The 24482-nt window shown below is 36.0% G+C and overlaps 1 protein-coding gene across 5 annotated transcripts in view; it reads left to right on the top strand.

Annotated features, from left to right (window-relative positions):
- Positions 1 to 23799, top strand: part of JMJD1C (jumonji domain containing 1C) — a 258892-nt gene extending 235093 nt beyond the window's left edge. For 4 of the 5 annotated variants that reach the window (XM_045437549.1, XM_045437550.1, XM_045437548.1 and 1 more), the window contains 13 exons: positions 909 to 998; positions 1499 to 1626; positions 1816 to 2029; positions 2554 to 2768; positions 3455 to 3733; positions 6619 to 6787; positions 7345 to 7435; positions 8438 to 8568; positions 8952 to 9074; positions 12007 to 12146; positions 14127 to 14303; positions 22441 to 22572; positions 22878 to 23799. In XM_045437549.1, coding sequence (XP_045293505.1) covers positions 909 to 998; positions 1499 to 1626; positions 1816 to 2029; positions 2554 to 2768; positions 3455 to 3733; positions 6619 to 6787; positions 7345 to 7435; positions 8438 to 8568; positions 8952 to 9074; positions 12007 to 12146; positions 14127 to 14303; positions 22441 to 22572; positions 22878 to 22967 — 1979 coding nt within the window. In that variant the 3' untranslated portion in view covers positions 22968 to 23799. Of the gene's footprint in view, positions 1 to 908; positions 999 to 1498; positions 1627 to 1815; positions 2030 to 2328; positions 2434 to 2553; positions 2769 to 3454; positions 3734 to 6618; positions 6788 to 7344; positions 7436 to 8437; positions 8569 to 8951; positions 9075 to 12006; positions 12147 to 14126; positions 14304 to 22440; positions 22573 to 22877 lie in introns of those variants that run through there. The other variant, XM_045437552.1, reaches the window with a different exon arrangement.
- Positions 23800 to 24482: the final 683 nt, after the last annotated feature.

Raw genomic sequence — 24482 nt, 5'->3', positions numbered from 1 at the left:
GTTTAAAAATTAGCTCTACTGTTATAAAACTTCATCACATGCATTTTATATTCTTTTTTCCTGTTTCCATATTACTTTTGTTTTCCCTTTGCCCAAGTAAAGAAATTAATTCATCGTATTTTTCCATACTGTTTGCATGTATATGAGCATGTATCATTTTTGGAATAAGATAGGGTATGTATAATAAACCTTAGTAGTTGCATTGCTATTGATATTCACAGTCCTGTTAATTTTAAAAGTATAGTCATTGTATCTTTTTTTTAACCTCTATGCCTTCAGTTATATATTGTTATCTATATATTTCTATTTCTCTGTCAAATATTGTGATAAACTCCTATTGGCTAGGTTATAGCTTTATATAACAGTAATTAGCATAATATGCAATACCTTGATCTCAAGGAAATCTTTTTCTATAAATTTGATGACATACACAGTTACTTATGATGTGGCTCTGTGAGCTTCAATATATATCATAAAGCTCATTAAAGTCAGCATAAAAAATCCAGAACTATTGTTTGATGAAGTTTCAGACTAAATAAAATTCAAATCCAGTCTAAAACTGGTTTTCTTTAAAAACTTTCCAACTTTCCCCTCCAGAACCTACACAATAACTTGTAAATGCTTTCTAACAGCTTATATTTTAGACAAGGAAGATAGAGGTAACTAATACGTTAATGACAATAAAGAATGGTAATTTCAGAAAAGGATAAATAATATTATATCAGTTTTGTATCTTGTTTTTATAAAATTCTCGGACTGGTGGAACTTAGTCTTTTAAAAACCAACCAAACCAATTTGAGGCCTGCTATTGGTATTTTATATAATTGCTAAGCTCTTTATATATGTTATCAATTTTATAATTATAAAACCATGATGGATATAAAAGTATGTATGTTATAATCATACAGATAAAGAACTGTATGCTTGGATGAAGTGTGTGAAGGGACAGCCTCATGATCACAAACATTTAATGCCAACTCAAATTATACCCGGTTCTGGTAAGTATAAATGTACATTATTTACTTAGTAGTGTAACAGCTCTTTCTTGGTCTAGATTATTTAGGAGTGCGTAGAAATATAATAGAATGGAGAGGTAAGGTTTATCTAATCTTGAATTGTTTTTGTTCAGTTCTTAGAAGCTGGTGTGTAATAAACCTAATGAGGCCAGCCCAGACCCAGTGATGAAGAAAGTCAGAGGAACCATTGTGGAGGGGGAAACTAGAGTGTGGCAGAAAAGCTTACTAGATTTATGATGAAAGGTTATTTTCCTTTTTTTTTTTTTTTTTTTGAGCATACTGAGTTTTCAAGAATAGAGGTGAGAGAAAAGAATAGAGAACATGAATTTGGTTGAATAATCAAACCTGAAAGAGATGGAAGAATTGAAGGAAAAAATGGGAAGCAAAGTGAAAGGACATAAAAAAACCTGCACAAGAAAAGACTGGAAAAAATTTTATTGTCTTAACTATCTTTTTATTAACCACTCTTATATATTTTGTAGTTTTGACAGATCTTCTAGATGCGATGCACACTCTTAGAGAAAAATATGGTATTAAATCCCATTGTCATTGTACTAACAAACAGAATATACAGGTTGGAAATTTTCCTGCAGTGAATGGTGTATCTCAAGTAAGTAAAACTTTCTAATTATTCAAATGAAATGCATAGTTAAATTAATCATCTTTGCTATTTGAAATCAGTTTAGGACTTGTGTTTTGTAAATTATGTTTTTTATGTTACTGTATAAATGTTACTACTTTTAACTCTCAATAATTGAAGAGGTAGTATTTTTAAAGTTTAATTGTTCTACCCTTATAGGTTTTACAGAATGTTCTTAATCACAGTAATAAAATTTCTCTGTGCATGCCTGAGTCTCAGCAGCAGAATAACCCTCAGAAGTCTGAAAGTAATGGCAACAGCAGCCCAGGGAGTGACGTAAGCACAGACAGCAAGTTAACTCCTCCAGAATCCCAGTCACCACTGCACTGGTTAGCAGATCTTGCAGAGCAAAAGTCCAGAGAGGAAAAAAAAGGTAAATGAAGTTATCTAAGTATATAATAGATGACTATAATATAACCAACAATGTACTATGATACATTATAATATTCACTTAGAACAGTTTACATTTGTGTTTTGCTTGCATTATGTATGGCTTGGATACAGTAAAACATTTGTTTTCTATTGTTAGGAACTCACCTCCCTGTGATTGTATCAAAAGTAGTTAGAATCATTTGTGGATGAGCATATCATTAAAGCCACCAGGGCAGTAGATTTGTAACTTAAACTATACTTTCTCCCTGTTTTAGCTATAGCATTTTTCATTTGTGACAGGTGCAAACTCAGCTACATGTCTAAGATATTGAGGAAGGCCTTTTCATATTCAAACTGTTTGACTCCATTTTGAAGGATCTAACCCATCCTCTGGTGTGTGTTCAGGTGAATAAATCACTAGTGCTACACTTTTTATCTCTCACTATCAAATGTAGGGTCCCAGTTTTGTCTGTACTTTAGCAGCATGATTAGTTTTATTTGAATTTTGTAAATGTTGTATTTCAGAAAACAAAGAATTTGCCCTTGAAAATCAAATTAAAGAAGAGAGAGAACACGACAATCCTGATTCTCCAAATAGCAGAACATCACCTCCTGTGTCCCAGAATAATGAACAAGGCTCAACCTTACGAGATTTACTGACCACAACAGCTGGCAAGCTCCGTGTGGGTTCTACAGATGCTGGCATTGCCTTTGCCCCAGTGTATTCGATGGGAACCCCAGTGAGTGAGATGCCAGATTTTTGGTTTTCATATGGACCTTAAATTTAGATGAATTGGGGATTTGGCTGTGAACTACACAATAAATAGATGCAAATGAAATAAAATACACCAATTACCAGACATATTCCCAATTGCATTATAAATCTTGTAGCTTAAAAGCTGGAGATTTTAGGTTTTTTCCCATGTGAAAAAGGTTGAGGGAGGGGCATTTCATGCCAGAAGAGCCCTAAGATAACTCCTTCAGAATTTGAAAACCATGTATCTATCTAGTAGGGGAAATAAACCACATGGAAGTTAATGTTTTGTTACTTAAAATATTTAGTAATCCATTTTTGTTCTAATTATCCACCAGAAGAAAATAAAAACCAGTAATTGCATAGGTAGGCACAAATTTTTAGTGATCTTTAAAATATATGGGAAATTCCACCTATCTATCTTGTCTGTCCTAGTCCTAAAATAATGTAAAAGGCCACAGTTGCAGTTTTTGCAGACCTGGCAGATTCTCTCATGGAAGACCACCAGACTTCTGGTTCATACCTGTTAGGAACAGCGTAGGGACTACAGATCCATATTTGCTGACATGATTAGATATTCTTGAAGGCAGATAAAATGTTAATGTTGGTTGTTAGTGAAAGTTTAAAAATGTATATATGTTTCCTCTCAAAATACAACTTTTCCCCTAATAGAGTGGTAAAAGTGGAAGAAGTATGCCAAACATTCTTGATGACATAATTGCTTCAGTTGTTGAAAACAAAATTCCACCAAATAAAGCCTCTAAGATAAATGTAAAACCAGAGCTGAAAGAAGAGCCTAAAGAGTGCAGAAATTCGTCCACGGAGGAAAACAGTATGTTGTACAATGACGTGCCACATTCTTGGATCTGCGAGAAGCATATTCTGTGGCTTCAGGATTATAAAAATATTAATAATTGGAAGCTTTTCAGAGAGTGTTGGAAACATGGACAAGTGAGTATTTTAAGCTGATTAGTGAAACTGAAACTGGTTGGATAAGAAGAAAGGGGAAAGATAGTACTTACTGGATTTGGAAGTCAGATCTCGAAAACAAAAAGATTACCAGAATTACTGGTTCTGAATTTATATTCTTTGGTCAAATTTATATGAATTAACAGGGAAGCACGGGTTGTTTGATGTTTCATTTTTTTAGCTATCAGTCAACAGATTTTTAATAAAGCCATATATTTACCAAATTTGGCAGTGCCTTTTTTTACATTTGTACTTTGGTCCAGTTAACAGATACGTATCTATTATTAAAGTGTTAATACTAGAAGCACTTTCCTTGGACTAATGAAAAGTGTAGATGTTTTTGCCTTTAATGTTTATCCGTAGAGCATTTATTGATGTGTTAGTTCATCAGATCTTGAATGACAAACGCCATTATTTTATTCTGTTCAAATAAAAATGATTTTCCCTTTGACCAAAGTTTTGATAGAATGTTTGGCACTCATGTCAGATGGCAGTTTATTACATTAATGCGAACAAAAATTGTGAACAAAATTGAGAATTTGCATGACTTACTATTGTCATGTTGTTTTTTCTTGCTTTCTGGAAAACATTCTTTGCTATTTTATTTTACTTTCTTCATTGAGCAGGTAGTTATTGAGCACCTAATAAAACCTGGTCTTTTTGCTGGCCATTAAAGATATATAAAATGAGTAAGTTATATAAAAATAAGTAGATGAGCAAACTATTTTAGTGCAAAGGTTCTTAATCTTTTTAAGTCACTAAACCTTTTCACATTGTGAAGAAAGCTTGTTTCCTTTCTCCCCAGAAAATATCATACCCATTCATTGCACATACACAATATTTAGTTCCCCCTCCTTTCTTTCTTTTTTTTCTGGTTGGCTCTCCTTGAAGCCCTGATGCCATTGGTGGGTCATAATTTAGACCTTTTGATTTTCTGTGTGCTTGAACAGTCAACGGAAATATTTTAATAAATACATTAAATATGCTAAGGACCATTTTAAGGTACTCTAAAAAAACCAAAAGAGGGAATGACTAGGCTAGAGTACTAATTCCAAAGGGGTAGTCTGAATTAATGTCTCAGGGGTTAAGTGAAAATTTTCTGGATGTGAACAAGATACTGGAAATAATCAAAAGCATCAGGTGCTTGGGAAACTGTTAAGTAGTTTTGTTTGCCTGGAACACAGATAAGAGTTCTGTGGGATAATGGTGAGGAAATGGTAATTAGAGTTATGATTATGAAGGGCCTTAATCACACTAAGGAGTTTGAATTTTATTCTGTAGCTGTTGGTTTTATTTGAGGAATCAAAGTAATCAGATTGACATTTTAAAATTAACTGACAGCAAAGCAGATTGGAAGTTGAATTAGAGGAAAATAAGACTAGAGACAAGGAGTCAAATTAGGTAGGTTTCCATTATTTCAGGAAGGTGATGATGATGGTACGTACCCTAGGAATCTGCTTCAGAAGATTCTAATACACTAGTTAATTTGCCTTTGTCATTTTTTTTTTTTTTTAACAATATGGTTACCATTAGAAAGAGTGGCATTGGGCTGGTTAGGAGTATTACTGGATAGCCATAATAGGGGCTGGGAATTAATACATAAATTGCCAATAATAGTTAATTATCTAATAGCTGATAGGATTTTTTTTTAAGTTCACTTATTTGAGAGAGACAGAGAGTGTTTTGTGCATGTACGTGTGAGGAGAGGAGGGGCAGAGGGAGGGGGAGAGAATATCTAGCAGGCTCCATGCTGTCAATGTGTGGAGCCCGGTGTGGGGCTCGATCTCATGAACCGTGAGATCATGACCTGAGCCGAAACCAAGAGTCAGTTATTCAACCTACTGACCTATCTAGGCGCCCCTAACTGAACCTATTTTTAAATGTTGGATGTGTATCATTACTCCCTTGAAAGGAGGTTTAATGGAATAGTCACCCAAGTAGTTAACTAGACTCAAGGATGGTTTTTGTTGTATTATGCTCTATGGTTCCCCAAATTTTAATTGTCTTAATGAAGTTTAAGATTACTTACTATATATTATATTTTACAAGAGATTCTCAAATCACAACTTTCTTTGTTCTCCATATCCCAGATTTTTGCTTCTTTTATAATAAAGGAATTAAAAAAAAAAAACCACCTTAAGAACAGTACATCAGACTATCTTAAAGGTTTTTGTTTTGTTTTTTGTGTGTTTGTTTTTTGTTTTGTTTTTTACATCAGCATTGGAGTCTTAGAAGCTATAAATCTTCAGTTGTTAGTTTTAGGATTAAATAGCCTCGAGGGAATTCAAATTCATATGATTTCAAAGGAGACTTACTTTTAAGGAATCAGCCATTAAGCTTGAAATTTAATGTTATGCCTGGTTATTTAATGTTTTATTTATCATGATCCTTGTGGAGGTAAAGAACCTCCTGTGTGTTTTAAGTGATACAAATTATGTTTTAATCTCAATGACTGTATGTATTTTATTGTAAAATCTTATTATGTATGTTAGATACATACAAATGTGTTCTATCTTCAAAAATTAGTCTATAGATAAAGCAACCAAAAATCCATATTTATACTGCCCAGAACAAAAATTTTTAGTATAGCTTTTTGGACTTCTTTCCTAAAAATTACTACACATTTTAATTTTCAAAAATGGCAGTGTACTTTATATGGCATTCTCCCGTTATCTTTTCTCTTTGACAGTATATTGTAAACATCTTTCCAGGTCAGGGACTATTTTTAATAGTCTCTTTTATTCTCACAGTTTGTCATTAGTCCTGAAACTTAAGCTGTTATCCATTTGTTGTATGTGCATATAAAATCAAATTTTGAGTGTCCTTATATACCTTTTAACTTATTTATTGATCTATCTATTTATAAGCCTGCAGTGGTTTCTGGTGTGCATAAGAAAATGAACATTAGCTTGTGGAAGGCGGAGTCAATTAGTCTTGATTTTGGAGACCACCAAGCTGATCTCTTGAACTGCAAAGACAGCATTATTTCAAATGCCAATGTTAAGGAATTCTGGGATGGTTTTGAAGAAGTTTCAAGTATGTTGTTTTTTGTTTGTTTTACTGTTTTCTGAAACATACTCCTCCAATAATGATAAATTGCAAATATGACTTAACAGATTTTTAATCTTTGAAACTTCTATATTACTTTGGCTAATAAAAAAAGAAACAAATACTTAGAAAGAAGAGACTGAGTCTTATTCCTGGCTCCACCCCTAATTTCCTTTGACCATACATAAGTTATTCATACCATGTTTCCTTATATGGCGAGTACTTTTGGCAACCCCATAAACCTTTGAGAGTTATGTATGTAAAACACTTAGAAATTAAAAGTAAAAATGTAAAACTGATTTCAGTAACAATTGTAAAAATTTTTAAAGAATATTTTTGCACTATTATAAGTACCTATATACTTAAGGAATGAAATTCCTAAAACTATATAAGTACATAAGAAATTAAAGGCAATGAGCAAGCATTCATTAAATACCTACTGTACAATTGAATCATTCATTTTACATCTCTTCCTTCCTCTCCAAACATTAATAACAATGAAAAGGCAGAGATTATCTTTTAGTAATAAATTGCATTCTTTATAGAACGGCAAAAAATGAAAAGTGGAGAAACAGTTGTTTTAAAATTGAAAGATTGCCCTTCAGGAGAAGACTTCAAGACTATGATGCCAGCAAGGTATAGATTTTAAAACTTGTTTTTTTTAACACCTGGGTTTTTGAAATTGAGCTGAGATTATCCCCAGAAGTAGGATAAGGAACTGTATATTTGACCTGTAGGCATTTTCTTTGCCAATTAAAAGCAAAACCCAATCTCTGTAGCCTCAGCAGGATAAAGTCTTTATGTTAGGAAGTAAAGGAAAGAATGCTAATGTCAAAGGACATGGAATTCTTTTTGGGACCTCCATTCTGTCGGTGCTTTATGTATGTACGTATTTATCTGTCTGCCTATCCATCTATCTATCTACGTGTCTATTTTGAGAGACCGAGCAAGAGCGGGAGAGGGGTAGAGAGAGAGGGAGAGAGAGAATCCCAAGTAGGCTCATGCTGTCAGTGCAGAACACCATGCAGGGCCTGATCCCACAAACCACAAGATCATGACCTGAGCTGAAATCAAGAGTCTGACACTTAACTTATTGAGACACCCAGGCACCCATTCATGCTTTTAATTTTCTAAGACTAGAGAAGCAGAACTGCAATTTTAGTCATTGTCACTTTTGTTTGATGCTTGCTTACCCTTGTGTTACGCATTCATTTAAACTGAATGAGGTCAGGGGTGCCCTCTTTCTCAGATGTTTAAAAAAAATTTTAACTGAATGAGGTCAAGGAAAGTGTACCTGTCCAAGTCCTTAGAGAAAGGTTGTATTAACTTTTGAACAACTTGAAAATTATGAAAGCACTGAAGAATGTAAATCTGTAGGGGCACCTGGGTTGCTCAGTTAGTTTGTCAACTTTGCTCAAGTTATGATCTCACGGTTTGTGAGGTTGAGCCCCATGTTGAGCCCTGCATTGTGCTCTGTGCTGATAGCTCAGAGCCTGGAGGCTGCTTCAGATTCTGTGTCTCCCTCTCTCTGCCCCTCTCCTATTTGCACTCTGTCTATCTCTCTCAAAAAATGTAAACATTAGAAATTTTAAGAAAAGAATGTAAATCTGTGTTCAAGTCAGTGTTATTATTCTTCAGATATGAAGATCTTTTAAAAAGCCTGCCATTGCCAGAATATTGTAATCCAGAAGGAAAATTCAACTTGGCCTCTCATTTGCCAGGATTTTTTGTGCGCCCTGATCTAGGACCCAGGTTGTGCAGTGCCTATGGTAGGTATATATTTACATTTCCATGAATTTGGAATTATATGAAATTTTAACTTCTGTCCAAAGATAATTGTCAGATTATTTTTAGGTACTACTAAATCTGTTTTCTAGTAATCCATTGAAATCTTTTTTTCCTATCAAATAGTATATTGGAAATTAATAGCCAATATAGTTAAGTACTTATGAATTCCTTGCAAAATATTTACATTTTCTATTAATTTGATTTTATGGGAATTTCTTGCATTGTGGCTTTTGGGAAGCAGGTTTTGAAACAAGGAGACTATAGCTCAAATTACAATTAACAAATGTTCCTCATAGAGCCAATTTTGGGGAGAATATTTAGGATATGTGTTCGGTCAAGTAAAAGTTTTTTTTTTTATACACAGGTGTAGCTGCTGCTAAAGATCATGACATAGGAACAACAAATCTCCATGTTGAAGTCTCTGATGTTGTAAACATTCTAGTCTATGTTGGCATAGCAAAAGGAAATGGCATTCTTTCAAAAGCAGGTAAAGAAACTTGAATAGTGGTCTTTGGGATGACAGTTAAATAACCACACACACTAGGACTTATTGTCCAGAATGTCAGCCTCTCAGTAAACAGCAAAGATTGCAAAAAGAATTGCAGTAGATAGAGAGATATTCTGATCTTTATTACTTTAAGAGTGGTTGATTTGCCTGTCTTTTTTTGATATAATAGGAATTTTAGTTTTAAAAATGAGTGTTATTATTTGACCTTTGCTATCTTTAAATGTTCTGTTTGTGAAAATAAACCATTAGGCTCACTTATAAACATTTATTGGATATTAGAAACTGGGCACTGGGTGTCTGAAGATGAATAAGATGTGGTTTGTGCCTCAAGCATTCATCATTTTTTCCTCTCTACTATCAGGGAAGGAATCTTTTCTCCTAAGTAGAAATAAGCTCTCTACCCAGTGTATAGGTTTTAGGTTCCATCCTCTGGATTTCTTTCTGAAACCTTGTTCCACCTGCTGTCCTCTTCTTTGTACTTTCCCTCTTGACTGGTTTATTTTCTTTGGAGTAGGAGTACACTCTAGACTATTTCTTCTTTATCAAAAGGAAACGTCCTTCAAATCTTGTCTTCCTCACTGCCATCCTATCGCTCCTGCCCTCATAACAGATTCTTTGCTGTCCCTGTCAACTGCCATTCACATTTCAGCTCAGTGCGGGTTGGCCTTATACCTGCTGCCCTACTGAAATTACTATTGCTGCGGCCCTCACAACATTCACAGTTTAAGTGGTTCTAGTGGTTTCTTTCTGGTCTTGATGCTTACCCTCTGTAATAAATGGCACTGTTAATCACTGCGTCTTCTTCAAATGCTGCCTTTGGCTTCTATAGTACTAGTCCCCTAGTTCTTAACACCTTATGGAATCACAGGCTTTTCTAGGGTCCGAGAATTTTATTTATTTATTTTTTATCTTTCCTAGTTTGCATTTACTTCATGTGAAATTCTACACATTACCCACCTACCACATACTTCACCAGTTCTGTATCTGGAGCCAAGGATGTATCTAAACTTAGTGACTAGGTGCTGAAAACATGGGGGTTCATTTGTAGTATTCACTCTGTTTTTCTGTGTATTTGACAGCTTCCATAAAACACAACCTAAATTCCCCCAAAACTAGAAAATCCTTTTTACACTCTTATTTAGCTTCTTAGATTGACCCTTGATTATAGTAGATAAAAACTTTTTGCCCCTGAGCCCCCCCGCCACCCCCTCCAGGATTTGAGTTGGGCATACTTGGGTTATAGTCTTAGCTCTAATACAGAAACGTGTGACTTATGGTTCAGATTACTGTTCTTTTTAAAGCCTCTGATGCTACGTAGTTAATTAACTCTTTTTGTACCTCATTGTACTTCATTCAAATCAACCCCTCTAGCATTTATTTTCCAATACAGAGGTTATACCTGCATTTCTCTTTAACTAGTCTTTCATGTCCTTAAATGCTGAGACTGTTATTTATCTTTATTCTTGCACAACTTCAATCCCTCATTTGTAGCATAGTATTTGGTCTTTTGAGAAAACATCCATTTTAATCCTTTGGCTGTCTTTATCTGAAGCTTTTGCCACTCTTTATAGATGATCCCCAAAAAAAGGAGTGTTTTTTTAAAAAGGAATGTTTAGGGTTAATGCTTAAAACACATCAAGAAATACTGACCTGCTGAAAGCATATGCTTTTTCCTCCACCTGTAATGGCTCTCCTGCCTCCTACCTCCTCCTGGGCATATTCCTTCATATAGTTGTCTCCCCCTAGAGGCCTTTATTAAAAAAGATAAGCTTTCTCTACCCCAATAATCCCCCTCCTCCTTTTTTTTTTAATTCATAGAACAGTGAAGTTTAATGGGAAAAAATTGAGAAATCATTCTGAGGTTGCCAATTTATAATTTTGTTAATATAAAACATTTGAGAACTGAACCAGTTTTGTGTACCTTTTATACTCCTGATTGCATTGACCTCAGTGTAGTGTTCTTGTTTATTCGCCTACATTTATTAATCCCTTCTTTTACTCTGTGAGGTCTTGACTGGGTCTTTCTTTAACTCTATTGTCCCAAAATTCTAGGACAGTGCCTGGTACATTCATGTCTAAGTAAAGAAATCCTTGCAACCAGTTTTTAAGCATAAAAAAGAATGTACTGTTACAAACTAGGAAATATCTGAGATGTTCTTTGTAGCAAGCAATAAATTTCTTTTTCTCTCAAAAGAACATTTCTTTTAAATGTTCACTGTAGTTAAATCAGGAATTTGTAAAAGTATACTATGCTTCACTCAGAGATAGCCAGTTAGCTGTTCCTTTTTCTGTACGTGCATATAGATGTTCAGTTTTTAGTTTGTCATCATTTTAGAAGAATGGCCTGATGTTGCCTCAAAACCACAGCACATGAAGCATTTGCATTTAATTACAGATATGTACATATGAGATCTCCCAGGAATTCTAAGACATTTTGCTTGGCCATTTAGTAGTCATGTCATGGTAATGAACAAGCCCCCCCCCCCCCCAACCGAACCTATTTGCTCAAGCCTAAAATAGAGATTATGATCCTTGCCTACCTTACTAAGTAGTTAGCAGTGGTCATGAAAGTCTTCAGTCAGTTATGAAATGCTATATGAGTACAAATCATTGTTAGGACCACCCCCTTAGGACAGGAAGAAAGTTGGTGAAGTTTGAGTTAGAAGCCCCTGAGTGTTTTATCCTTGTTCTTTGGTTTTCAGAAAACAAATGATCTGGGAAAGTTACTGTTACTCTCCCCCTCCTTAGGGTCAGTGTTTTCTGTTTTGTAACAGTATAACTGTGTGTGTACCTCCTCTCTTAAGAGTCCTATCTAGTCAGGCACTGTGCTGCTCTCATAGGTCAGTTCTGGGACACTTGGCTCCCTGGTGCTCTTTATTGACTAATTTGAAAATATTCTCCTATGTTTCAGGAGTACTCAAGAAATTTGAGGAAGAAGATTTGGATGATGTTTTAAGAAAACGATTGAAGGACTCAAGTGAGATACCTGGTGCTCTGTGGCATATTTATGCAGGGAAAGACATTGACAAGATAAGGGAATTTCTTCAAAAGGTATAATTTAGGTTACGAATAATTTACTTCTTCACCTTGATCAAGGACTTAGTAGTTTTTTTTAAGTTTATTTATTTTTAAAGAGGAGAGAGAGAGCATGAGTGTGAGTGGGGGAGGGGGAATCCCAAGCAGGCTCCCTGCTGTCAGTGCGGAGCCCAACACGGGACTCGATCTCACAAACTGTGAGATCATGACATGAGCCAAAATCAAGAACTAGTCACTTAACCGACTGAGCCCCTCAGGTGCCCCAAGGACTTGTTAATTTTTTTTTTTTTTTTTTTAGTGTTTACTTATTTATTTATTTTGAGAGAGAGAATCCCAAGCAGGTTCCACGCTGTCAGCACAAAGCCCAGTGCAGGGCTTGAACTCCTGAACTGTGAGATCATGACCTGAACTGAAATCCAGAGTCGAACACTTAACCAACTGAGCCACCCAGGCGCCCCTAGAAATTTTTAACGTAACTTCATTTATCATTCAGCAACATAAGATCATTAAATAATTTTTGCTTTGAAAGAGGACAGGATATCTTGTTGCTGTTGAAAGTCAGAAACTCCTTTCTCTTACTCCTTTTAAAGCCCATTTCACGTTGAGATATTTGAATGGCAAACTTCTTCTCAGTTGCTAGTGCTCCCCTATCTCCTTTGTAGTAAAGAACTAATCTGTTGATGAGTCAGATGTTTCTCTTGGTGAAAAGTAGTAAAAAGTACAGGATAGAAAAACTAATATGTCATAGAAACATCTAAAGAAGGTAGGATCTTTATTTTAGTAAAAGTGTCCCTTGAAATTGGTTTTTCAAAGATTAAAAGTTTAGTAATATAAAGGTATTTACCTTTGTACATATATATTTTTTTAATGTTTTTTATTTATTTTTGAGAGACACAGACAAAGCATGAGTGGGGAGGGGCAGAGAGAGAGGGAGACACAGAATCCAAAGCAGGCTCCAGGCTCTGAGCCATCAGCACAGAGCCTGACGTGGGCTGGAACCCACGAGCCATGAGATCATGACCTGAGCCGAAGTCAGATGCTTAACTGACTGAGACACCCAGGCGCCCCTGTACTTACCTTTCTAAAAAGATCAGGATCAGGAAGTGTTTAAGAAGTCCATACATATGGATGGTTTGGCTCTTGGAAAAAAAGCTACTAAAGTGAGCTTTCTCTAATCTCTGTGCTGTACTCTTGAAATAACAGTAAAGAAACCAAATGGATAGAATCTTCATGGGGCAAGGAGGAGCTGAGAAGGTGATAGTATAGGGGTACTTGGGTGGTTCGGCCAGTTAAGCATCTGAGTCTTGACACTTGATTTGTGCTCAGGTCATGATCTCATGGTTTGGGAGATCAAACCCCAAACCCCTCAGGGTTCTGTGCTGACCCTGTGGAGCCTGCTTGGGATTCTCTCCCTTTCTCTTTCTCTGCCCCTCCCCCACACTCACTCACTCTCTGTCTTTCTCAAAATAAACACATTTTTTTTTTTTTTAAAGGTGGTAGTATGATTCGCTTTACTAACAACCTCTTGGTGCAATATTGTTGTAATGTCCTTTGGCTTTTCAAATTGTCGTAGAATATTATTACCTTAAGTGCACACATTCCATAAGATTTTAAGAACAAAAGATGGTTAAGATTATTAGAACAAGAGGGGCGCCTGGGTGGCTCAGTCGGTTAAGTGTCCGACTTCAGCTCAGGTCACGATCTCGCGGTCCGTGAGTTCGAGCCCCGCGTCAGGCTCTGGGCTGATGGCTCAGAGCCTGGAGCCTGCTTCTGATTCTGTGTTTCCCTCTCTCTCTGCCCCTACCCCGTTCATGCTGTGTCTCTCTCTGTCTCAAAAATAAATAAACGTTAAAAAAAAAAAATTTTAAAAAAAGATTATTAGAACAAGAGATGGTTATTGTAAAGAAAATTGAAATTTAACTGAACGGGATTTATCATTTCCCTTACTTAAAACTGAGGTATATATTTTAATTTTAATTTTAATCCATATTGCAGATTTCAAAAGAACAAGGCCTTGAAGTTCTACCAGAACATGATCCAATACGTGACCAAAGCTGGTATGTGAACAGAAAGCTCCGCCAAAGACTGCTTGAGGAATATGGAGTCAGAACTTGCACTCTCATTCAGTTCCTCGGTGATGCCATTGTCTTACCAGCAGGAGCACTTCATCAGGTGTGTACAAACTTATTTCTAACAGTCTATTTACTGAAAGAACCAATTTTGAAAAAGGAATTGTTCTGGTAAGTAAGAGAATGACCCACACCGGTTTGTTTTCCTTAAGAAATTACCAAGATAGCTTTCCCGTGCTTGAAGAGATCTGACGTAGTTAAATGGTTTGAGAACTGAAATTATTTTAACATGAGCCAGATTTCCATTTTTGTATTGTTTCTGGTTTAGTGGATGTAAATCTAATTTTTAAGTCTTTTTAAGGGGAAAATGAGATACTATATATTCGGTTCCTGGTAGTGAGACTTAACACTTAAGTTATTAATAAGACTTAGGAGATCACACATTTTCTAAGGCACCAAATTGAGCAGAATGAAGTATTGACTAGACCGTTCAAAAATTCAGGCTTTTGTGTAACTCCCCCCTTGTCAGGTTGCTAACACAGTGATAATGTTTCCAAAGAAACTATGTAATTTTCATAGCTACTGATCCACAAAATTTAGAAACTAAAACACCTTATCTTTGCTTCTGTGGCTGGACTATGTGGCACTTGGCAAAATGGCATAGTGGGCTTGGAGGATTGTATTAAAAGCACACAGTGGATTCCAATAGACTGGAGCTACTGTGGACCAGCTTAGCCTTCACAGTAACAAAGTGTGTAGGGGAAACCCAAGAACCCAAAAAGCTAGTTTGCCCCCAGAGTGGGTTTGCCACCTTTCCCACCACCTGGTTATTGAGATATTATATATATCTCATATGTGTACTTTTACATAAGACATGGAAAATTTTCCACATTTTGTATAACCATATATATGCAATAACTGCCTGTGTAGTGTTGTGACATTGTTATATAATACCACAAATACTCCATAAATGATAATAGTTACTTACTTAGTTTTTATTAATATGTCAAGCTCAGGGTTAGATTTATCATTCTTAAATATCAAATGGCATTTATGATAGTAAAACACAAACATAATAATACACCTGTTTCACTACAATAACTTACTGGAGGAAAAAATATATTAAATGTGTTGATTAAATTAATACATTATTTATATTAAATTGTTTTATTGTCCCATGGTCAGTGATCAGAGTTGTTTCATTTTTGATTCAGCTTTATTTTTTCATTAATTTTTCTTAAGTTTTTTATTCATTTATTTGTTTTGAGAGAGAGAGTGTGAGTAGGGGAGGAGCAGAGAGAGAGAGGGAGAGAATCCCAAGCTCGAACCCACTAGCCGTGAGATCATGACCTGAGCGGAAACCAAGAGTCACTCAACCGACTGAGCCACCCAGGTGCCCCTATGGTTAAAGTTTAAATGGGATTCACCCCACATACCCTTTTTTTTTTTTTTTTTTTTTTTTGCCTTCTAGTCTCTTATCAGAAAAGAGCTAATTAGTAACAAAAAAGTAAAATATCCTCAATGAAGCAGTCTTTTTAAGAGAATAGTGCAGTGAATCTTTTTGTAAATAGAAAGAATTCTTTGATAATATGAAACAAGTTCCCCTGAAAATCCTTACATATTTAACTTTATCTAGTATCTACTTTCTTCAAGTTAATAAAACTGGACAGTGTAGTTTTTTAAATCAAGGTATAATTTTATATATGTGCATTCTATAAGTTTTGAGAACTATATAGTGAGGTAACAACACAACAAAATAGTGAACACTTCCATGACTCCTAAAAATTCCCTCCTGCCCCTTATTAGTCAACTTTTCCAACCTGACATTCCAGCAACCACTTGTTTCCTCCTATAGTTCTTTCTGGATTAGAATGTCCTATGATATGTCGCCCTTAGAATCTGACTTTTCTTACTCAACATGTAATACATTTGATATTTATCCATGTTGTGTGTATCAGTATTTGGTTTCTTTTGATTGCTGGGTAGTTCTGTGTATAAATATAATGGTTTTTTTTTTTTTTTAATCCACTTACCAATTAAAGAATATTTGGGTGGTTTCCATCTGGGGACAGTGATAAGTCAGTACTTATTGCCAGTTTTGTTTGCAAGCATTTGAATACATGTGCATTGGTATCTCGTACTTTTAATTTACATTTTCTTAATAACCAGGTATGTTTAGCATCTTTTCATGTGCTTATTTGCTATCATCTTTATGTCCATTTTGGTAAATGTGTGTTCAAATATTTTGTACATTTTCGCAGTTGGGTTTTTTTTTTTCTTTTTTTAAAAATTTTTTAATGTTTATTTTTGAGAGAGAGAGAGTGTGAGTGGGGAAGGGGCAGAGAGAGAGAGTGTGAGTGGGGAAGGGGCAGAGAGAGAGAGGGAGACACAGAATCTGAAACAGGCTCTAGGCTCTGAGCTGTAAGCAACCGAGTTCGACTCAGGGCTCGAACTCAGTAATGGCGAGATCATGACCTAGGCTGAAGTCAGATGCTTAACCTACTGATCCACCCAGGCACCCCCTTAATGGTGTCTTCTAAAGAGAAGTGTTTTAATTTTGATGAAGTTCAGGTGATCAGTTTTTTTCTTTTATGTATCATACTTTTATTATTGTTGTAATTCCAAAATTTTTGTGTAGCCCAAGATCACAAATATGTTCTTATATGTTTTATTCTATAAGCTTTATTGTTGTTAGTCTTAAATTTAGGTCTGTAACTAGTTTTTAGTTAATTTTTGTACATAGTGCAAAGTATTGGACCGAGGTTTTTTGTTTTTTGTTTTTTGTTTGCATATGGACATATCAGTTCTATTATCTGTTGAAAGGACTATTTTCAAATAATTTTTATGTTGAAGTGTAATACATTTATATGATTTTTAAGAATTCAAACAGTACAAAGGGTTCACAGTAAAAATTCAGTCTTTTTCTCACCTTTGCCCCCAGCTCCTCTCCTTCAAAGGTAACCAGTGTTACCACAGAGATTCTATGCCATGTACATGTCTCTCTGCTGCTGCTTTTTGGGGGAAAAAACCATGTTTTCTCAAAATACTAGGCAGAGTGATACTGTTAAAAAGTTTTGTTCATATAACACTCCACTCAAAGCTTCCCCAGGCCATAAATGATCTTTATTTGTATCCTGTCCATGCTCTCATGTATACACACACGTGCACACACACACATACACAATTTCACTGCCTTCCTCCCCTACTTCTCTCCTCCTTACTTCTCTCTGACCACCCTGCCTGCCATTGCTACGGTTTTCACATACACCATACGTGTTTGTACCCCAGGGCCTTTGTACTTGCTAATCCTTTGGCCTGGAATTCTTTTTTCAGAAATCTGTTGTAAGACTTCCTTCTTAACATTCTTTACAGGCTTTATTTGCTCAAATGTCACCTTCCTCACCCTAGTTGGTTTTTTTTTAATTTTTAAAAAATGTTTATTACTTGAGAGAGACAGAGACAGAGAGCAAACAGGGGAGGGGCAGAGAGAGAGAGGGAGACACAGAATCTGAAGTAGGCTCCAGGCTGTAGACTCTGAACTGCCAGCAAAGAGCCAACACGGGGCACGAACCCAGAGACCTCGAGAAAATGACCTGGGCTGAAGTCAGCCGCTTAACCAACTGAGCCACCCACGCATCCCACTCACCCTAGTTTTAAACTGCAAATTGTGTCTCCCAGTTCCCTGTCATCTCCCCTGCTTTATTTTCCTCCATTTTGATCATCACCTTCTAATATTATTCATAATTTACTTAATTTGTTTATTGTCTTTTAATCCCCACTGGAATAGAAGGTTCTTGAGGACAGAGCTTTCTGTTTTTCATTGCTGTCTCCCATGTTTAGGATAATACATTTAAATATTTGTAAGTCCTGACAGCTTGAAAATATGTTCTCATATACAACATATTTTCACACAAGTACAGATGAAAACAAAGTTATGACTTTCCACAATTTATATATATTGTGCTCTTTGTACAAACGTGTCAATTTTAGCCTCATTCTGTATGTGTCTTCTCTGGCCACTTCAGAAAGTTTACTTAGGTTGGAATATAACTCCAATTATGACTGTACACATAAGTACATAGAAAAACATGCTCTCTTTTGAGCTAGGTAGAAATATCACTTAGATTCTAGAGAGCAAATTTCATCGTAGATTTCTAGAGTATAAAAGATACCCCACTCCGGTACACTGAAACGCATGGATAACCTAGACTGGCAGATTCTATTCCGAGCTTCGCCGCTAGCTCGCTGAGTGCTCTAGGACAGCTCCGCGGCAGATTTTGGCATAGAATCGCCAGCTATAAGCACAACAATTTCTGTCTTCTTTTCCTTATGTGGTGTGATAATGACAGCATGATATTTGTACTCTGTTGAAAGGGTGCTGTCCATGACTCACAAGTGACGATAACGTGGTTTTGAGAGAAAATTAAAAGGAAAAAAAACCGTTCACCATATTAACTTGGATTTGAGATGTATTACCATTTACAACTCATTTAGTCCTTAGAGGTCCTAAAAACTTTTCGTTGATGACTTCACTTCCAACAGACTACAGGTAGCCCTTAAAATAAACCCAAGCTCTAATTAGTGGTTCTTGTGCTTTAAAAATACATCAGAATTTCCTCAAGGGCTTAATCAAACACAGATTGCTAGACCCCACCCCTAGAATGTCTGATTCAGTGGGTCCAAGGGGGGACCTGAAATTTTGCATTTCTAACAAGTTCCCAGGTGATGCTGATGGTACTCTCTGAGGACCACGCCTCGAAAACCAGGCAGATAAGAAGCCCTTGCAAATCCAGGGCATCTATCGAAACATGGCTTTGACCAAATGATCCATTGTATTCTTTGGTTTGTCATCAGTGAGCACTTTGAGAGGCCTAGCTGAGGGAAAGTATCATTGCCACAACTCTCCATATGTATTAACTACTCAGGGCACCTGGTGGCTCAGTCGGTTGAGCATCTGACTCCAGCTCAGGTCATGATCTCACAGTTTGTGGGTTCGAGCCCTGCATCAGGCTCTGTGCTGACCGCTTGCTCAGAGCCTGGAGCCTGTTTCAGATTCTGTGTCTCTTTCTCTCTCTGCCCCTCTCCGTCTCTCTCTGCCCCTCCCCTGCTCACACTTTGTCTCACTTTGTTTCTCAAAAATAAATAAATTAAAAAAAAAAAAAAAAAAAAAAAAAAAAAAGAACTTCCCTCTTCAGTTAGTTGCCGGCTTATCTTCACTGGCAAACATGACTGAATCTGTGAAAGTCTGATATATCATTAGATGGGGCACGTGGACCTTCACCTCCAGGATTTCCTTGGTCTTAGCTCTAGTACCCTGATGTTCATCGTGGCCTTTATTTTAAAAGAAACCCCCCTTTTTTTTTTTTCCTTTTTTAAAGCCACAGGGGTGTTGGGTGGCTCAGTTGGTTAAGTATCTGACTCTTGATTTCGGTTCAGGTCATGATCTTACAGTTCTTGAGATCAAGCCCTATGTTGGGCTCTGTCTGCTTAGGATTCTCTCTCCCTTCTCTTTCTCCCTCTCTCTGCCCCTCCGCTGCTCATACATGTGCACTCACTTTCTCTCTCAAAATAAAAAAAAAACTTTATTAAAAAAAAAGTCACAAAATCTTCAGTGATAAATTTGTCCTTAACTATTTATCTTCATTGATTGTGTTTGGCCATTTATAGTGAGTTTATAATATTGCTACTTGTGAATTCTCTGCATTCATAATGCTAAAAGGACTTTGGCAAAATCTTTCACTCTGAAGTTCTCACAAATCACTTGTGTATATGGCAATCAGTGGCAAGATAATAACCTGTGAACACAAAGAGTTACACTTTTTTAACATTACCTGTTTATGATTATAATTGGTCCTGAAGGCAAGTATGAATAAAACAGTTTGTCAAGAAGGTGAGAAATTTGACTCAAAGATGGCCCAGAATTAATAAGTGGAACGAAGAGTTCAAATGTGTTCTTGACTCTTCACACTAACTGTAAGCCTTTATGTAAAATGTATCAGGTTGAGGTCATTAGAAAACATAACAGCATTTTTTTTTTTTTTAGTTTATTTTTTGAGAGAGTGAGTGAACACGAGTAGGGGAGGGGCAAAGAGAGGGAGACAGAATCCCAAGCAGGTTCTTTGCTATCACAGATGTGGGGCTCTAACTCACGAACTGTGAGATCATGACCCAAGCCGAAATCAGATCCTTAACCGACTGAGCCACCCAGGAGCCCAGAAAGCATAATAGTATTTATAAGCAATAATAAATGTCATGGTCCTAAAAATGATTTTAAAACAACCATAAACTGGTAAAACCAACAGAATCAACTTATTCAGAACTCTGGAATTTAATCCAAATTTACATCAACCAGGGGACTGCTCAGTAAAGAAAAGGACAGCTGATTTGGGGCATTTAGAAAATCTCTGGCAGGTCACTGCCTGACCACAGATAATGGAACAGCGACTTCAGTGATCACACCCAACAAGGAATAATACAGTCTTAACAGAAATAGTGTTGAAAAGTCACAAAAAATATAGATGACTCCAGCCTTCAGCAGTCAGCAGCAAACCCTAAGGCACAGGGAGAATCTGACTTCCAGTAACCACATTATAATGTTCAGGTGTCCATTTTTCAGGAAAAAGTTACAAGGCATAAACAGAAACCATAAAGTAATGCCTAATAATAGGGGAAGAACAATCGACATAAATTGTCCCTCCTCAAGGAAGCCCAGACATTGGACTTACTAGACATAGACTTTAAGTCATGTGTCATAAGTGTACTCAAAGAGCTAAAGGACTCTGGTAAAGAAAATCAGGAAGATGATGTATGAACAAAATTAGAATACCAATGAAGAGAAAAATTATAAGTAGGTGCAGACATGCTAAAAGGTACACGGCAGAACTTTTGAAGGCTTAATCCCCACAGTACATTCAGATAAGTGAAAGGACATTTGGAGAGTGTATGCTGGACTGAGTTAATACAGGACCGAGTTAATATAGGACTATAAAGCATCTGTTAGACAAAATGTTACAGGAGCTGGGTTCCTGTTGGCTTGCCATTTGTTGGCTGATTTATCTTGGAACAGGCACTGAACTTCTTATCCATCATTTCCTGTTCTGTGAAATAGAGCATCTGTTCTAGAGACACATGGTGAAGATCCAGCGAGACTATATAGCAGTGCTGAAAATGTGAGGCATCACTGTGTTCGTCCTACAGAAGAACCAACAACCTAGTGACTAACGGAAGAGAATGTTTATATGTGCTACCAAGTTATCAGTAGAGGCACAGTGCTTGACTTAAAGAACTCTGCAGACTTGAGCAGGTGGACATTATTCCCAGAGGAGAAATTCCAGCACTTTTGGAATCCATCACTCTATCACATTTTTTCCACAGTTCTCTATCCCCACTTACTATCTTACTTTTCACACCTCCCATTTAGAATTAGTTTAAATGTTTAGTTTTCAGTTATTTCTCCTTTCCCAGGAATTTTATGAGGTCTTTAAATATCACTGTAAGACCTAGAACATCACAAAAATCTGGACTGGATCAGCTTTGTTCTCTCTCTGTCATTACACTAAGCATTAATAAAAAAAAAAAACAATTCCAAGAAATAGTGAAGTACCAAGTCAGTTTGTACATGGTGTATAAATAACAAAATTGGCTTTTTGTGAAAACCATTTTAGTCAGGGGAGACATCAGTTGTAGTAATATCGCCACTAGAGACTGAATGTGTCTTTAGTTGTTTAATTTGAAAGGCAAAAATAAAATCCTAGGATAATTCCAAAACTGTCATGAGCAATAGATCTGTCTAGAACTGGATTTCTTCCCAGTTTTTCACAAACTAAATTTCATTTCTTATGTTTTAACCCACTCTCTGGTGTAAAAATTAACAGTGAAATGACCCACATGCTGAAAGCCAGAGGAGCGACATCAGATTGTTTGCACCGAACAGGGAAGCAGATCCTATCAGCTGCGCTCTTATTTTTTTTTTTAATGTAACACCAAGAAATCCACCATGACCAAATTGGTAATTTAGAATCTGATTATTAGCCTCTCTGAAGGATTTCTGGAAAAGTTCTTTTCATCATTTAAAAATACTACATTTACACAGTCCTTCCACATGAAAGCTTTTCAGTGATAGAACTCTCATAAAAGCGTGGTGTTCTGCTTTGAAATGCATTTGATGTTCAGGAGAAAATAAGTTCTCTGGTATTCCTGCCTCCTAAAATTTTTATTTTACTGTTTTGTTTCGGGGATAGGTACAGAATTTTCACAGCTGTATTCAGGTAACTGAAGACTTTGTGTCTCCAGAACATCTTGTACAGTCATTTCATTTAACACAGGAACTGAGACTTTTGAAGGAGGAAATCAATTACGATGATAAACTACAGGTAGGAAATGAATTTTCTAACTGACTCCTGTTCTTATGTGCCTTTTATATTCAGAAATACGATATGTGCATAACTGCTTGGGCAATCATTGTCCTTGTTTGTCACATTAGGATAACAACCACAGCTTAATAACAGTATGCATTTAACTGTATGATTTTCAGTGGCCCTTATTTTAACTTTCAGTTTAACATTTTTTTAACTTTGACATTTATTTTATTTTGAGTGTATCTTTCCCTCATTAAGAAAAAAAAAAGCTTTAATTTATCTCCAGCTTAAGTGATTAGAAATATCAAAATCTCTTTCAGGTTAAAAATATATTGTATCATGCAGTTAAGGAAATGGTGAGAGCTTTGAAGATACATGAAGATGAAGTAGAGGATATGGAAGAAAATTAGGTGTGGTCCAGTTTGATACTTTTAGGCCATTGAACTGTAATTACTTTCGAATGATGATAAGTATGCACATTGACTTAAGCGTCATAAAACCATCAGTGCCAAGAAATTCTCTTTTGTAGCAATTACTTGTTACTGATACCGCAGCAGTATAGCATAAGTCACAGTTCCTGTGATGCAATGTTAGTTATGAAAACAAGCTAAATTTAAAAAGCAGCACTTCATAGCTGTTTTTGTATTATAGTGTATATGATGTTTGTGAAAATGCCAGATTTAAAATGATGTATTTATTTTTGACAAAAAAAACCCACAAAATTCTACGCTATATTGTTGATCAAGTGTAAATGTGACCTTGTACAGTTTACTAAAATAACGGATATTTTTCACTACATTGAGACAGTTACTGTGAGAATAGGACACAAACACCAGCTATTGCCTGCATTTGGGAAATTGCTGAATCGCACAGCATTCATGTCATAATCAGAAATTACTGCCAAATAATTGTAAAATTTGTAAAATATGAAGTATATAAAGTAGATACTAAATACGGACACTTCAATATTTTGTTGAAGCTATTGACTGTACAATTTAACATTTTCAAAAGGTGTAATTTATTTAAAATTGTCTCATTTTGGTAAAATTTATGTGAACTTTTAAAGCTAAATATTAAACTTAATATGCTATGTAAATATATACATATATACATTTAATGATGTATTTTTTTAAAACATTGGCTTGCTTTTATTTGTTAAAAGTGCAAGTGTTACATATGGCTTTGTACATTAAAGTTGAAAGGGGTTTTACATTTTCCATTAAAAGGACTTTATCAAAAAATGTCGTGTTCCAGAGTTCTTCCTTTTATGATGTGCATACTACCAAGGATTCATCGTCATGATGACTACTAAGCATTTTCTTACAATGTTCTCTTCTGGGACATTTTTCCTTTGTTTTATAAGTTTTGTGCTTTTCTTTAGACTTTATGGGCCATCACAAGTGCCTCAATTCATTGTCCTATGGCACAACTGAAAAAAGGAATACTGGTAACTACTATTTGTTATTTATGAACACATTTTCATTGAAAGAAGAATGCATATGTGAATTTTTAAAGCCATGATTATGAGCGTACGTGATCAGTTTCAAGTAAATGTGTTTCACCACAGAGCTAGCTGATAAGATAGTTTTGGGGGTGGGAGGAAGACAGGGGACACAGTGGCCTAAAGTCAGCCAGTCTAGGTTGAATATGAGTTCTGCTACTTACTGTGTGACCCTGGTAAGGTGCTTTAATTCGGAGTCTTCGTTTTAATAGCTATCACCAGTTGGTTACTCTGAGGCTCACATAGACCTATCCATTTGCATGTTCCTGGAAATATGTCGTCCTCCACTGACACCTGCAGGATACTGAAGGGGACAGCCTTTTCTTCTCATTTGAAAGCACATAGTTAAAAAGAAAAAAGTAGTAAGTAGCCCAAGTTGTGACCATGCAAGTTGCTTAGTTTTTTCCATTGTTTATATCTACCA

The sequence above is a fragment of the Leopardus geoffroyi genome, chromosome D2 (assembly GCF_018350155.1).
Source record: "Leopardus geoffroyi isolate Oge1 chromosome D2, O.geoffroyi_Oge1_pat1.0, whole genome shotgun sequence".
In the NCBI taxonomy this organism is placed as follows: domain Eukaryota; kingdom Metazoa; phylum Chordata; class Mammalia; order Carnivora; family Felidae; genus Leopardus; species Leopardus geoffroyi.
This window is presented reverse-complemented; position numbering and strand designations above follow the sequence as displayed.